At 43.1% G+C, this 16,351-nt stretch overlaps 1 protein-coding gene and 1 long non-coding RNA gene across 51 annotated transcripts in view; one reads left to right on the top strand and one right to left on the bottom strand.

The window, feature by feature from the left end:
- Positions 1–16,351, bottom strand: part of SORBS1 (sorbin and SH3 domain containing 1) — a 218,452-nt gene that overhangs the window by 59,282 nt on the left and 142,819 nt on the right. For 26 of the 50 annotated variants that reach the window (XM_033130492.1, XM_033130494.1, XM_033130493.1 and 23 more), the window contains 6 exons: positions 15,592–15,655; positions 13,449–13,523; positions 13,062–13,124; positions 3,554–3,601; positions 3,299–3,428; positions 1,468–1,582 (listed from right to left, as the gene is read on the bottom strand). In XM_033130492.1, the coding sequence (XP_032986383.1) occupies positions 1,468–1,582; positions 3,299–3,428; positions 3,554–3,601; positions 13,062–13,124; positions 13,449–13,523; positions 15,592–15,655 (495 nt within the window). The remainder of the gene's footprint in view (positions 1–1,467; positions 1,583–3,298; positions 3,429–3,553; positions 3,602–13,061; positions 13,125–13,448; positions 13,524–15,591; positions 15,656–16,351) is intronic. The other 24 variants (XM_033130470.1, XM_033130485.1, XM_033130491.1 and 21 more) reach the window with 2 other exon arrangements.
- LOC117035997 (uncharacterized) lies at positions 7,865–12,825 on the top strand. Its single transcript, XR_004425305.1, has 2 exons — positions 7,865–8,609; positions 11,104–12,825. It is a non-coding gene; the product is annotated as an uncharacterized LOC117035997 (long non-coding RNA).

Below are 16,351 nucleotides of genomic sequence, written 5' to 3'. Positions count from 1 at the left end.
AAAAACAAAACTCTGTTGTTTTTCCTAGTTCTAAACAGTGGTCATATTATTAGGAACCAAATAAAGGAGGGGAAAACAAAGAAATTAAGAAAAGGGGCAAGGCTTCAATAAACGCAATGACCATCTATGAAAAAATAATACTGCCAAAACAAAAGCTCCCAAAGGCCTACAGAGTCTCTGAAATCATTTAAGTGTATCGATATGTTTGTCCTGACTTGTTATTCAAGTGTCAGCAATATACCAACGCACATGATTTTCTTTCCAGGAACAACTACGAGGAAGGTTACCTTCCATGTTTATTATCTTCTAACAGGGAAAGAACCTCCAATGAAGGGTGAAGACAGAAAATCCTCTGCCCCTCTCTGAACTTTCTGCTTAAAATAACTACAGTGCACAGTAGATGCTGAAGAATGACAACTGTAAAGTATTTCTGTGAACTGCTGACCTTTTTTCCTAATTAAAATTACTTATCTCTTTGTGCTCTTCAAGATGTCACATTTTTATTTTAGTAAAAGTCACATCAATTATTCCTTGAAAACACGTAGAGCAGCAGAAGCAGAGGGAAAATGATTTGCACCTGTATTTCAGAAGCTTACTTATTCTGTACTCAGTGCGGTGGTTAAGGCATTTTAATAAAAACCAGTCCCCAGTATGGTAACTGCATCCTGCTGGCAGAGCTGGAAGGCTGCAATATTTATGGGGCTTTGGAGAATCCCTTTCACCATGATCAGAATTCTGAACCAGCTTTTGCAAATGAAGGGTGAATAAAAAGGAAGCATGATTGGCAGATTAGAAACTAATTGGTTTGTAAAAATTCTTCATTTCACAGAAGACGATGCTTTTCCAGGGTGGTCTGCTATGCCTGTGCAGGCCATTTTTCCCACTTGTAATTACTTGGAGATGTGAACTTGTGTAAGGAACCATAAACCAGACTGAATATGAAATTCATCCTCAATATTGCACTTGTCAGAAAAGGAATACCTAAAACACATATTATAACAACCCCAGACTTTTTTTCCAAGTCACACATCATATTAATTACTTAGCTTTTAATGATGTACTACTAGTAGCTTCTGCAAAATTTATGCATGTTCAAATAAGAGTCACTTAAAAATAAACCCGACTTTAGTCCAGTTAGTGATGAGCATGCCAAATTAATGGTTAGATGTTTAATAAAACGACAGCAGCAAAATCAATCTTTACGTTAGTCGATAATTTTAAATTAGTTAAAACCATGCACAAAAACACAAGAAAGCCACAACAAGAGGATTCTTTCAAAGTGGACTCTCAGGACGTATTTTACGAACACCTGCAAAAATGAAAAGGGTAAAAATACTTCATTTTTTTCACTGTCTTCTAAACAAAGCAAGTCTATCTCAAGGGAGAAAGAATGTAATCCAAATGCGTGGTGCATCCAGATTAAAGAACACGCAGGGCGAGACAAAAGATCTTTAATATGCACATTACCATCTTTTCGTTGGTCAGAACGGAGGACCTGCCGGGCTGATATTCGTAAATGCTTTTGGGCTCTGCACGGTATTTTCTTGTATCCACTTTCTTATCTGGGGGCTCCCAGTCGTTTCTGTAGAAAGAAAATCCTATTAGAGTTATTTTCATGAAACTTGGCATCCAACACGGCTTGACTTTGGCTGACTGCAGTCTAATCAAGGAATTGTTATATCCGAAGCATAAAATCGGACTCAGCGCGAAGCATTTAGTTGTGCTGTTTCACTTCTCAAAACAACCAGTTAAATCTCTGTGTTCGCTTTACAAAAGGCTTGAGGTGTCCAGTGCTTACATCCAGGCACCGGGAAGCAAAGAGAAGAGAAAGAAGGGAGGGAAGCAGCAGCAGCAAAGCTTGCTCTGGAAAAATCCTTCACTTTGTGCTGCTCTCCTGAGCTTATCATCCCCCAAACATGCCTGTATTTCCCACTTGTGCTAGTGCAGGGAAAGAATGTGGGTCCTGAAGTCAGTCAGCTGTGGCTCCAGTCCCTGCGATAGCACTTGCTAGCTAGTGATCTGGACCACGCACTTCACCTCTTGCTTAGTTTCCTCATCTGAAATGGGGTTGTTGCAAGGATTAAATGAGACAGTGCATGTAAATCAGCAGGCCCACAGTAACCACTCAATAAACGTTATTTGCTATTATAACCACATTCTTCCCTATTCCATACTCCACCCTGTAATCACCAAAATTGCAGCCTTTGGCACAGATGCTTAACCTGATCCAGTCAGTGATGGGTTTCAGAGGATACGTGAATCATTGGAAATTGTTTTCAGATTTTTTATGCATGTACATTATTGCATTTTGCACTGTGATTATATTTAGTTGTTCCTGCAATGCTAGGAACTTCTTGAAGGCAGGGACAATGATTTATATATGCTTATAATCCCCCACAGCATCTGGTTCAGTCTGCACACAGAATACACCCAGTAGATGTCGGATGAATACACTTGTAAAGGACTTATTGGTACACCCAGCCTTCCTTTCAAATTTATTATCAAACTCCTCAGGCAGATGCCACTTGCGCACATATGTGACTATTAAAACAGCCATTCATTTGTCAATGAAGATGGAAAAGGTATGAAGGTGTGAAACGGAAGACGTCTTTAGGGGGAAAATAATTTAGTTTGGCTAGAGCCTTTTTTTATGCTGAGAAGTAGTGGCAGATGGGGCTGGAAGATGCCTGGGACACCAGTCCAGATGATATGAGAAGGTTGCCCCATAGCACAATAAGAACGCAATGAAAGAAAACTGGGTTATTCATTTTGGGCCTTAAGAGAGGACTAACATCACCATTACAACCAATTCAAGCCGCATGTCTCAATAATATATGTTGCATAAATGAACTGATATTAAAAAGTGTGGCTTCATATGAAAATTATATTCTCTGCTATGGGCCCTGTCAATACGCACAAAGAGTATAAAAACACATGACAAATCTTACAGCTAAGATTTCTCTTGTGAAAAGGTAAACAGTGATGATAATTATAGTCCACATTAATTAAGCCCATACCAGGAGCCAGGCACTCCTAGAAATCTTATATATTCTGCTTGTTTGATCCTTCCAACATCCTACAAATGTAAAATTTAACCCCATGTCATAGATAAGGACATTGAGACTTGGAAAGAATTAAGTCACTGCTAATAAGTGACAGAGCAGAGATTCAAAATCAGGTCTGCTTGACTTGTGGCTCCAATGCTGCCTGGCTGAGCAGAGAGAGATGGTACTTCAATGGTAGATTGCATATGAAAGGCTAAAATCACAGAGCTGATTGTGGATAGGGGAGCACTTACCTTTCTGGGCTTGATTTTAGTGACGAAGAGCGGGCCGGAAGGGGAAGTGTGGCTGACCTCTTAACTACCTTCTCACCATCAATGTAGCTCATTTCACTTTTTGAGCGAGGCACGGAAAGGGGAGATTTGGCTGCAGAAGGAAAGTGGGTACAAAAGACTCTTAAAACCAATGACAACTGAACACACAAAGATGTCTTCCCTCATCCACCACTCCTCCCTTCCTCCCCCAAAACCAGGAAATTCTAAGTCACTTACTGTCTTCAGAAAAGGAGTATCGAGGAGAGTACAGGTCTGAATCATCATCTATTGAACAAAACAAAATGTAATCAGGAGAAATTGGCTAAGGTGAGAGAATGGGGGACATGTCCCCCACTTCCACCATCCTGCACTGGCACCCGGCCACACCAGGGAGCCCAGCGGAGAGAGGGAGCCAAGCACGGAAGCTACACTACAGCAAACCACACTTAACAAGAGCAAGATTTGTAGCGCCCACCCCCACAACAGGACCAGCAGTCCAGGAGGTATATTCACGACGCCTAGGGGATGACTGCTGTCTGACACCAGGAAAAACATGGACACAAGTCGCCAAAGGTCCTCCTCAAGAGAATTTCCACAAGCAAAGCTGGAACACGGGGGCCCTAGCCTGGCTGAGATGGATCCCTGGATGCTCACCCGGGGAGCCTCTGGTCTAGCCTGCTGGGTTCAAAGAGTCCCCCAGGCCTGCTACTGGGTGGGATTGGGGGGGCGGCACAGAGGTGTTGTTTCCATTTCCCCACCTCAGCTGTGAACTGTGTTATATGCTAAAGTTCCCCATACAGTGTCATTTAACAAACAGGTTGTGTAGCTAAGAAAACAGTTTGAGAAAAACCTCATAATCATTTGTTTTGATTCTACCTCAGCCTGGTTCCTCGAGTAGCTTTCTTTCCTTGGAACACAACATACCCATGGCAGATGCGGTTATATGGTTTGCTTTGCAAAGGTACTGCACAGGTTAAGTGTCTAAATTGTTACTCTGGAACAAATCAAACTCACATGGGTTTCTGTAGTGTGAGCTGGCTCTCCAAGGCCATGCCATACAGCCTTAAATAATCTGAACACTGGGCTCTAAGACTTGCAGAACCGATACAAGATCTGAACCCCTCATGCTGCACTGAACTAAAACAAACTACAGGTACATTTACAGGAACGGATTGAGTCACTTTATTCACAATGATCCCTCCAAAATCTTTCTCCAACAAGAGTTAGGCTGAAACAGTCAGCCTTTCCCATTTTCTAGTACCTTGCTGAACTGAATTCATGAATACGAACTGAAGACCCAACTCCTTCCCTTGAAATCTGTAGTAACTTTAACAGAGCTCATGAACTAACCTGGAAAGACAAGTCAAAGAATCCAGTAAATATTAATGACTGAGTGTTAATCAAGACTTTGTCTCTATGGAAACCATTTTAAGTCTAAGTCGTGGAGCAGTAAAGGTCAGAATATTGCATGAAATGTAAATAAAGGTAACACTGCTATTATTGTGAATAATGTATTATTCCAAGACTGCCTATCTAATTCCCCTTCGAATTCCCCCTTCTCTCCCCATTTTTATCTGTCCCAGGCCCCCCTCAGCCCAAATAAAGAAAAGGCGTTAGGTACCAAGTTATCTTTTCCTCTCTCTCCTCCCATCTCTCCTTCTTTTTGCTTCAAGGACAGGATTAGTCAATATCAAAGTTGAACGGGGGCTTAAGGTTCTTCCACCAACACAGCCAAGCCTTTTCCTGCTATAAACTGAGTATGTAAGCTTATTTAACTTCTGAACATAGGGCAGAAGAGATAAAATGGAATCCAGAAGTATATGTTTTGAAGTACTGCTCTGAAGAATTTTGTATTGTCTTTTTTTTAAAAAAAACAGAACTTCTGATTACTAATAAAATGTCATGATGTCAAAAATTAAAAATCAACTTTGACTGCAGGAATTTGATTAAAAAATGGTGCCTGCCAAATGAAAAATTAGCTTAGTTAGGAACCAATATACATAGTGCTTAAAATCCAGCCTGGCATTTTAGCTCAAAACCCTTACCTCTCTGAATCATGGAGAAATTATAGCCTATCAGTAGATGGCAAGGTGAGGGTTAATTTCTAACTATTATTACCTGGCTCTTGAGGTAAGAAGCAAATGGGGAGAATAAAGGCATTTCAATATTCAAAGATTTTTTTTAAAAAGCCTGAGCTCTTAAAATTTTTTTTTTCTTCCTAGAGCTTTCTAATGTGGAATTCTAGAAGACTTGTTAAAAGAAAATGAGAACTAGTTCTTATAAGATGGAAAAAAGAGCCTAGCTTGGGGAGTTAAACAATTTATGTATTTTGAAAAACAGAAGTAGGAAAGATGGGGGTGGTGGTGAAGAATCTGAATGAATGTTCTTGAAGCTTTCTTATTTGGTATAGGGGGAAAAAGAAATCTTATCCAACCAAGGCTAACACAGGGCAGGGGCGTCTCAGAGTGAATAAGCTTTTCATTTCTCCCAGTGTCCATGGGATATGAGTCTGACGTGTGGCTTTCAGTTCACTGGACTTTTAAGAGGGCAAACTGAAGTTGTATGAATTCATCTGAACATCTAGGGGATGCATAATTTATTCTTTTAATTTTTTATGTTTATCTTACAAGTCTAATGGAAGAAAATTTTACCTACATTTTAAATAAAAATACTATCAGCTAAGTGCCTAATAGTAGCTGGTAACTTACTAATATTGTCTCAATCCTTGCAAAAAACTCTAGGAGATAAATACCTCATTCCAGGACAAGGCAATGAAGGCCCAGGGAGGTTAAGAAAATCTGCCTTTAGCCAAGGCCTTTCTGACTCCACTTCCCTAAGCGCCTGGAAGCCCTGTGATAGGGTCGGGTGCTTTGTTCTATTGGTTTATCCCACCCTTCGCTGCCCAATCCTGGGGGGAAATGTGGCTATTCCATTATAATTTATATATTATGCAAGTGACAGGGGAGGGTGCTGTTCTGAAACTCATGCACTGCAGTGTTGGCCAGATGGCCTCCCAGCCCGTGAAGCCTTTGCTCTGGTTTTGGGCATCACCCCCTCCCTGGTGACCCTTAAGCAAGTTTTCTGAGTTACCCCACCACACTTCGAGTTTTCCTCCTGCCGGTCTCCAGGGACAATGGGTAAAACGGAGTCACTCTTGCTACGTCTCCTTGCCTCTTGGTGCTTCTTGCTATCCTCTCCTGGCAAGCTAAGTCCACACTGGGGTAGATGGGTATGAAGTTAGAAATACCAATGAATGGGAAAACTGGGTGTAAGGATTACCTGTCTGTATTTCTGTGTGTTAGTTAGCCAAATGGAGAGGGAGGGAGGGAGGGAGGGAGAAAGGAAAAGAAAGGGGGGGGAGAGAGAGAGAGAGAGAGAGAGAGAGAGAGAGAGAGAGAGGGTTTAACCATAGTTAAGACACATTAAACGAAGTTTCTCAAGTTGCCTATGAACGCGGACATTGTCAGTGTCTGAAATCCGGCCTTTAGTGTTTTTCCACGGGTGCTTTCAAACAAGGCCATCGTGGACTCAGCTGAGCCGGGATCTTGTGATTTCTGCTCGTGGCAGAGCCACATGCTGACTGTGCCCCTCAAAGCAGCACACGTCAAAGCTTGGCAGCAGCGCTCAGAACTTCCTGAGCCAGTGACTTCCAGGAAGCTCGAACACAGCAGGATTGACTCGGGTGAGCTGCTCACTTCAGGGCCCTGCAGGCCCCTGCTGGGCTCTGAGGTTCACACACCAACAATTCCACTCTGGGCTTTGGCAATCTGTTTTTGGAGGCTCATTTGGGAACAGTGACTCTCTTAAAACAGCCAGGAGGCACATAATTGCCTTTTCAAGCACAGTGACTTTAAAAATGAACTCTAAAAAAAAAAAAAAAACTTTTTTTTCTTTTTTTTTTCAGAATTAATGACAATCTTAAAGGCACTGGAAAAAGTGCTAGTTGAGAATGATTGTTCTATAAAAAGAATGTAATTGACCAAAATGGGATGATGGGCAAACAGCAGTATCTGCATAATCACTCGCCTATATCAATTATGTTTCCATTTTATGCATTTCTTAGGCCTTTAAACTTAAAATTACTTTTCAATATCAATAGATCATTTTTAGTACCATCTTTTCCCACTGCTCGAATTAATCCCTTCTCCTGCGTTACCCCACACACTTAGGAAGAGAACGGATAAAGGGGTCAAGGTAGAGACACACACACCGAAAACAAAAATATTCAAAGAAAAAGAGAGACCTATGCAGAGGTGGGTGACAATGTCTCGGTGGCACAGGAGAGGAATAATACACGAAAGAGGAAACAGGTCAAGGTGGTCAGGAACAGTCCAGGGAGCGTGGGGAAAGGCTCCCCAAACTGTCTATGTTCTACTTAAAGGCAATCAAATTTTAGAGGATGAAAAAAAGATGAATACAGGGTGCAGCATAGTTATAAAAGGTAAATTGGGGAACAAAAAAAAAAGAACCTGAAGGAGGAGAAGAGAATGAGGTGGAGCCGGAAAGGAGTGAAAGGCGTAAAAGCTGGAAATAGACTCACCGACCTCATCTCCTGTGGCATTTCTGGCCCTTGAAGGTGGGAAGGGAGTAACTGCTACTGCCTCAACTATCGTGCAGGTCAGTCAGACTTCTGCACTCGCTAGGCAGGGACCTTCTGGGCAGCTCTAGTTAGGAGAGCAAAGGTGACCGCTGTGAGCAGCTCAGCCCCTCCTCTGGGCTGTTCTTGCCGGAGTTTGGGGCAGAAGGCACAGATCCTGGCCAGTCATCTTCACAATAGAACTCTTTGCTTGAATTCAAGCAAACTAAGGCTATTCTTAGAAACCCTGTAGGGCCAGCAGAGGACTATTTTAACTCAGATGCAGATGTGCCTGGGAAATCAGCTTCGTAAGTCCTTGCCTTAGTGCATCCTCACCTAGAAATGAGTGAAAAAGCTCAACAAGACAGTGCACTATGAGATGGTATGTCACCACAACCTGGGGCTGCCTCGGGGCCGGTGTGTTAAGTCACTTCACCAGGAGGTGGCAGCGGCCACCATCAGCTTGAAAGTGCTGGAAGAGGCATCCCAAAGCAAGGGGAACAGCTGGTCTCTGGGACTTCACCCGACTGATATGATAGCCCTTCATCCTGACATGGCCACATGGGTCCTCACAGGCCATGGACTACAAAGTAACACACCAGTTACTTGGTTTTGCTGGAAGCCATCATTTGAAAGTATTTTCCATTTTCTTGAATGGAACTTCAAAATCTACATTCTCCACTCTAATTTCATATCCGAATCTTCAAAATTGCACCGGTGAGTATCTTCTTCCTTTTTCTGGAGGGTGGGAAGGGTGATATTCCTCCATTCCAGTGGTTCTCAGTCCTGCCCATGTGTCAAATCACTCGGGAGCTTTTCCTAACATCATACTCCCATCGGGGGAGACGCCGGCTCAGCCGAGTGAAACATGACTGACTCCGAAGCAGGCCAAGCTAGATGCCTGGAGATAGGCATCAGAGAGCCCGTGGCAAGGGGGCCAACCAAAAACACAGAGTGTAGGGGGAGAGGAAGAGGAACCAGCAGAGCAGTGGAACAGAGTAAGTACAAGGCCATGTTTTGGGGGTCCCAGAAACCTGGGTTTGAATTCTGGCCCTGCAACTTACTGTGTGATCTCGCACAAATTGCTTAACCTTTCTGAGCTCACACCCTTTATTGATAAAATGAAGATGGACATCATGAGGTTGCTGGAAGAAAGAAATTAACTTAACAATTGTGATGGACTCAGCACGGAGAAGGGCTCAATAAAGGGCAGTGAGGCACAGTCACGGCAGTGGCTACACTATTATTCTTATTAATAGGATTGTGACTGTGGCTGCTGAGGTGATGGCTCCCACGCTACTATTTCCTAACACAGAAGGCCGGGGGCGGGGAAGAGGCAGTGGCAGCGTTTCTGAAGCTGTTTCTCCACAGTTGTTCCTCTGGCTCCTGCTTCAGGAGGAAACCATAGGCGATGTGTGAAGACGCCTCCTGGCTTCCCCTCCACGGTGGGGGTGCAGCAGTCGGGGGGCTGGTGCCGCTCTCCATCATCTCTCCACACCCCACCCCAACAATCCTTTTGACTTAGTGGCATCTCAGATGCAAGGAAAGGGCATTTGCTTTTAAGAGAGACAATGGAGTATAATTCCCAGACAAGCGGCTTTGGGTCAGAGAGGAAGGAATGATGGGGAGGGAAGAGTAGGTGAAGTGGGGCTTTGAAACAAAAGACTGTAAAACTCATTTGCTTAGCTTTGCTTGAAAGTTATTCCCAAAGTATTTCTAGTAAAGTATCTTTATTTTCAATAAGTTTTCTAATGACCAAGAAATAAGGCTCCTGAATTCATTCTACTCTTCCTGAATTTCCTAGCTCCAACTCCTCCCAGCTGCCTCATGGAACAAAGAGCAATTTAAACCTAACACCATTCCTGCCCCATCTTTGAGAGTGCTCTCAAAGATTATAAAGTGACCAGAAGGGACTGCTCCTTGTTGGAATTTATACGTGTGTTGTTTTTTTAAAGTACATTTTAAACTTCGCTGATTAAGACATGCTCATTCTATTTATCTTCTGAATGTCTGGCCAGAAATTTACTTTTTCACTGTGGTAGTGGGGCAGAGGGGGAAGAAAATTGCTAAGCCAGCATAAACAAACTTTCACTATTTAGGAGAATCAGCGTTGAGACACTCACAAATGTCTTTCTTTATACTGTATAAACAACCAGAATTTAGAAAGAGGCAGCAGCCCTTAGGCTAGGTTTTGATAGGTTTATTGCATGTAATTCTAGCTTCAAATTCTGAATGCAAACAAAACAAAACAAAAAAAACCAGCAGCAACAACACTCTCCTCCCCAGGGGACAGACTCTGGACCGAGGGCTCACATTTCTCAGTAAAGCTGTCTATTTTTTCATGCTCATTACAAACGATGGGTCGAGCCTCAGTTAGGTGCTAACCTGTCTTTAACACCTGTCTTTGAAAGGCATAACTCTTTCCCACATGAAAAAAGCTGTACAGAGCCCAGGACCACCTATCGGAGCCACACCGAGGACAGGGGTGAGTGAGGAGGACCTGCTGGGGCTCACAGACTTCAAAACCACAAGCCAGAGAACCTCTTATTCGTTAACAAAATGAAAATGAAAATAATAAGTCTTTAAAGTGATCCAGCTCAAACGTTTCACTCACTTGTAAAAAGCCTTCATCTAATCGAATACAGCTTTGATCTATGTCTGGGTCTGTCATCTAGGCAGAAGCGTGGACAACAGATGAAATCCACCCTATTTTTTTTTTCTTTTTTAACTTATTATTATTTTTTCAGTTACAGTTGACATTCAATATTATTTTATATTAGTTTCAGGTGTACAGCATAGTGGTTAGACATTTATATAATTTATGCAGTGATCCCCCCAATTAGTCTAGCCCCGCCTGGTACTATATACTATACCATATTATTGACTATATTTCCTGTGCTGTACTTTATACATCTCCATGACTATTTTGTAACTACCAATCTGTGTATCTTAATCCCTTCACTTTTCTCACCCAGCTCCCCAACCCCTGCTCCTCAAATCTAGCTATTTTTAAAAGCTCTCCAGGGAAGAAGACTTCTTAGAAACTTACTTTGAAGGTTAATCATACTGGGTATTATGAATTTTTTATGTGCAAAGTAATTTTTCCTTTATATCCTTTAAGACTGTTTCTTCTTTTTCGGTCTTTGGAAATAACAAACAGCAAGGTCTGCTTCCTAAATTACAGGTGACAAGTTATCATGTCGTCCCTCAGGGTTCATGCCTTTACACAAGTGAGCCCAGCTCCCCCTCGTGCCTGACTTGACGTGTACCAGAAAGCAGACGTCCTCAACAGCCAGTGCTGCTACGTGTGGCAGCTGGCGAGGTGGCAGCTCTGGGTGTGAAGCTGTGAAGCCCTGTCCTGAGACCAACAGCCAGGCTGACGGTGACTTATGCTGGTGCTGCCTAGGCCGCGGGGTTCTTCCCGTCCGATGGGAGTCACTGTCTCCCCAGGAGTTCCCAGGCAGCCTTCCTCTGCCCACATCTAGGGGATCATATGTCTTAGGCGTGCTATGCCCTTGGATCTTCCACAGAAGGGAACCCTATTTTATTGAATGAGTTGGGTTCCAAGTCCAAATGAAGCACAAATTAAAAACTGCATTTAGTCAAAATTACCCTGAAAAAACTCCCTTGTCCAACGCAGTTGTTTCTTCAGCAATGCTTTTGGCTAGAATCAACACCTCAGGATAAAAATCCTAAGTTATCTCCCACCAAACAGATTCTGATTGGCAGTGAGGAGGTCATTGATTAAAATTAAATCATCAGCTTTTAATTTTTAAGTCTGTTTTTGTTTACTAGACTTTTCTTTTCACTCAAAATAGGTCCCAGGCATGAAATGGTTGGAAACCAAAGACTAGCCCATCACAGGGAGACCAAAAATGGAATACAGTATTTTAACCAAAACTGTACCTAACATCCCCCAATGTGCCATCTCACATACGTCAAGTGATCAATAAAAGTTTGGTGAATGATTGAACGGATGACTTCATGAATGATGAGAAAGGCTGTGAGGGGTGACTTGCTGACCTAGTGAGAGCAGAGGAAAACTGAGGGGTGAAGCACTGGGCGTCATCCCTAGTCAAGCACTCCCATCCCATGGTCCAAAGCCTTCACTTGTCAACATTCTTCAGGTATGTCCTGAGGACCTACTGCGTGGCATCATGGTTTTCTGTGGCCTTCTGGACACATGCTCTTGAAATTGCCACCACACTGGACATAGTACGATAAAGCGGCCTTGTTTAATTCCCTGCCAGATGTGGACTTCTCAGAATAGAAGACATATCTTAATCATGGCTCTAGCCTCAGTTCCAAGGAGAGTGCACGGCACACGTAAGTGCGCAGTACTACCTAAACGAAAGAAGTTCAGAACACTCAGCATCTCATCCTATAAGAGCATTTAATGAAATTTCCTCCTGCATATCCCATCCATTCTCCTCTTTCTGGGTCATGCATCCCATCATCAGATAATCCCTGGGACTAGGATAATTCTCAGGAAGCTGCCCTTAACTTGCCTTTTAGAATGTTCTTTGATACCTAGATATTTTGCCTTAGAAAGGAACAAAGCTTAGATACAAATGTGGCTATCCTCTCTAGCACGTCCAAATTTCCAACTAGCTCTTTCATGAAATATTTTCTAGCTTGGCCAAAGCCCTTGTTTTCAAGAAATATTTCCCACCATGACTGACTATCACACTGGATACCACTTTGGGAATTCCCAAACAGGGAGGTACACCCTGAGGGCCCATGACAAGAGAGGCCGAGGGATGAGTTAGTTGTACTTATTGAAACTGAGGAATGTTTCTGTTGTTGACAGCTGGCGCATCTACCTCCTGCCTACCAGCCCTAATGGCTCAGCGTGATCACCCCAAACACAAAGCCCTGGGTAGTTGAGAATGGGCAGCTTTTTCCGGAGCCCCACATGATCAAAGCATCAAAACTAAGCTATACTGGCTACCCTATGCATCATGTAGACTCCAAGGGGATAGGATTAAAACACCATCTGGACAGACTCGGGTTATACAGTCAGCGAGGAGTGAGACAAGACCACACAACACCAGGTTAGAGGGAAGCAAATGATTGGGAGATAGCTCTTATCTACCAGGAAAACCCCAAGGTGGAAAAGAAAGTAACAGCACCGGTACAAAGAGAGGCACGTGATTTTCCTTTAATTACCTTCAGATTTAGGACTAGGAGTAGATGCAGGAAACTGGTAGGTAGGAGTGTAAGGATTGTCCTCTGCGGCAGAGAAAAGCAGTGGATTTTGAAACTATCCACCATGAAGTGGAGGAATTGACAAATCCCCAAATGACTCTTTTGAATGACGGATTACCTATTTTAGTGTTATTAAAGCACACGGGCATAGCACTTAAAAATACGTTAATGAATTAGAAAGGCATTAGTTATTTTAATATAGCACATCACACAAATGAGTGGAATAAATTTTTTACCAACCGAAAACGACTATAAAAACAATCTAAAGCCAAATCTCATTCCTATAATGGAACTATAAGAATTAATTTAAGGCTAGGACAACAAATACACTGTCTAAGTTTATGGTACCTTCAGAGTTTTGCTGGATTTCAGGAAGTTCAGGGAATTTGTACGTAGGGAAATAAGGGTTTTCCTCAGGAGTGTCTAGGCAGAGGAGCAGGTTTGGGAGAGAGAATAGAGGAAGATACAAATGGAAAAGAATGAACGAATAAGAATTCACACACACTTGAGGTTCCTTGAATTCTGGAACATACTAAGCTTCACTAGCGATATGAAAGAAATTCAAACTGCTTTTAAAAATCCAGTCCTTTTGCCTGAAGTACTGAGACACATCAAAAGAGACATTATCATTTCTCTCTTTGGACATAGAATTACACATATATAGGCTCCAGTAAGCAAGAGGCATTTAGCACAAAGCTTCAAATTTTTACCTTTTGTAGGCAAAAAATATTAAGTGTGTTAATAAATAGTATATAATGAAAACACTTTTATAAAATGTTTCTTTAAATAGATCAAACCTTGTGCTGTGGACATTACAATCAAGGCAAACAAGTAGATTCTTAATTTTTCAAATACATCCACTTACCATTAAGGCAGGTAGTTTTGTTTAGGACCATAATTTAGGCTGAGCTAATAGCTATAACATATGAGAGAACCAATACTGCCTGTGGGGCAGAATTACTTATTTTTCCCATATGCACAAATGTCGCGCGGCATTTGGGCTGTCAGAGCTAGGTTTAAAGGTGAGAGACACAGATTGCTGGAGGAAATGGACACCGGCTTTAGGAAGTAACCAATGGAGCCACCATGTTTCCCCGAAAATAAGACCTCGCCGGATCATCAGCTCTAATGCGTCTTTTGGAGCAAAAATTAATATAACACCTGGTCTTATTTTACTATAATATAAGACCGGGTCTTACCTAACGTAATATAAGACCAGGTCTTATATTCATTTTTGCTCCAAAAGATGCATTAGAACTGATGGTCCGGCGAGGTCTTATTTTCGGGGAAACAGGGTAACACTATCCAATCAGAGACGTAGCCTTTAGCATCACCGCTGTGACTGAGCTCATCCATCCAACTATAGTGGACTTACTCTTGGCTCAGAGACACTAAACACGAGCATCTCAATATTTAGATAAAGTTTGAAAAGGGGCACAGCTAGGTTCATTCTGAACATTGTAGGAGCTAATGAACAGTGACGTTCGCTGGCATCCACAGCTAATCAGAGAGAGACGTTATTTGTGGTGTAGGCCAACAATGACCAGAATGCTTTTCCTTTGCCTTCATGTGTCATCTGTGCCAGGCAGCCAGACTGGATTTAGCCACAGGGAAGGACAGGATGCTCTGCCAGCGGGAGGAATGGTACCCTTCCCACGGTACAGCTGCATCCCTGCCTATCAGCCGACTGGACGCACAGGCGGATGGGAGCTGCTGGGGTCGTGACCCATCCAAGCACTAGCCTGAGGTTCTCCCACTGTGCTGGGTCACCTGCTGCCATCCAGTGGGCTCCTGACTTGGAAGTGCTTCTCTTCCAGCTTGAGCGGGCTTTGGTGTGTCAGCTCTTGACTGACTCTTGGGGCCACCTGCCAAGGGCTGGCTCCCAGCTGGGGAAGATTATTGTCACATTAACACAGCCTTACAGGTGCACCAGGCACACTACTTCACAAGGCAGAATTTGCTCTCATTTGGATCCTGCAAAATCCCTTAGAGGAAGGGAAGCAAGACAAGCAAGCAAGCAAGAGAGGTACATGGTTGGCTCAAAATCACGAGTGCTGGGGGACTGAATCCAGGTGAGAAGAGGTTGTAACTCCCAGTTCAGTCCTTTCTCAACTCGCTCTGCCTACAAGGCAGTCATGGGCTGACACGGGGAGGTGTACCTAACGCTGGAAGCAGGTGGGAGTCGGAGCCGCTTGCATCCCAGGCAGGCAGATGCCAGAGCACAGGCAGAGGGGCTGGGTTCACCCTGCCGCTTCCCACAGCATCTGGGAGGGAGGGCTGGCAAGCTGGCCTCAAACCCCGCATGTGAGGCAGGCGCACAAGGGTCCCTTCCCTCCTCTGCTCTGAAGGCGTCTGGCTGGGCTCAGGCAGGCTGGGCTGGTGCTTGATGAGGTCAAGCTGCCAGTCTCCTGGCATCTCAGCGGAGTTTAGGCCCTCACCACAACAGTGAACACATGAGCACAGCACAGCTTCTACACACGAAAACCAGTACCTCTGTTCAGCTTGTGGATCTGTTTAAACATGGTCTTGTACCAGTCTTTTGATCTCTCGGTGTTCTGGAGGAAAACAAAGGCGAAGAGTAAAATGAAACGAACATCTTGGTACGTTTCAGAACTTCTACAATTACAAAATCAAGATGGAAAGTGACAACATCTCAAGTCCAAGCTCATCCTTGTGATTCCACATTTAAATCTTTTTAAAAAATGCAAGATTTTTGAGAAAGAACAGACAAACCAAGAGATTCAGACCTGAATCTGCTCTGAGTAACATCTGGCCCAAAGGATGCAGATTTTGAAAGCAGTGGACAAGGATCTACTTGAAATGTGTCCCTTTTTATATAATTTCTTAAAATTTCAGTTTTAGAATCTCTCTCCATATGCATAGACTACTAAAACTGAAGGAGAGCCTCCTAGAAACATAAGGAACAAAGAACATTTGCTTACCAGGTTGTGCCCCCACCCATTTCAGGTTATTCTGTAGAAGTGTATCTAAGTCATCTTATATAGGGACAGATTTAGAACACATACGTTAAAATGTAACTCATTGTAGCAGCCAATAACTGTTACCCTAACCACACAGCTGGGCTTCTTAGAAAAAAAAAAAAAACACCCCAAAACATAAAAATAAAACGAAAAATGGGGCAGACAGGTGGTTGGACCCTTTTCACTCCCATTTTATAGATGAGGAAATGAGTCACAGCAGCCAAGGTCACAGAACTGGTAAAAAGGTGAGTGGGAGTGCCGACTACCACG

Source organism: Rhinolophus ferrumequinum, chromosome 16 (genome assembly GCF_004115265.2).
Source record: "Rhinolophus ferrumequinum isolate MPI-CBG mRhiFer1 chromosome 16, mRhiFer1_v1.p, whole genome shotgun sequence".
NCBI lineage: Eukaryota > Metazoa > Chordata > Mammalia > Chiroptera > Rhinolophidae > Rhinolophus > Rhinolophus ferrumequinum.
This window is presented reverse-complemented; position numbering and strand designations above follow the sequence as displayed.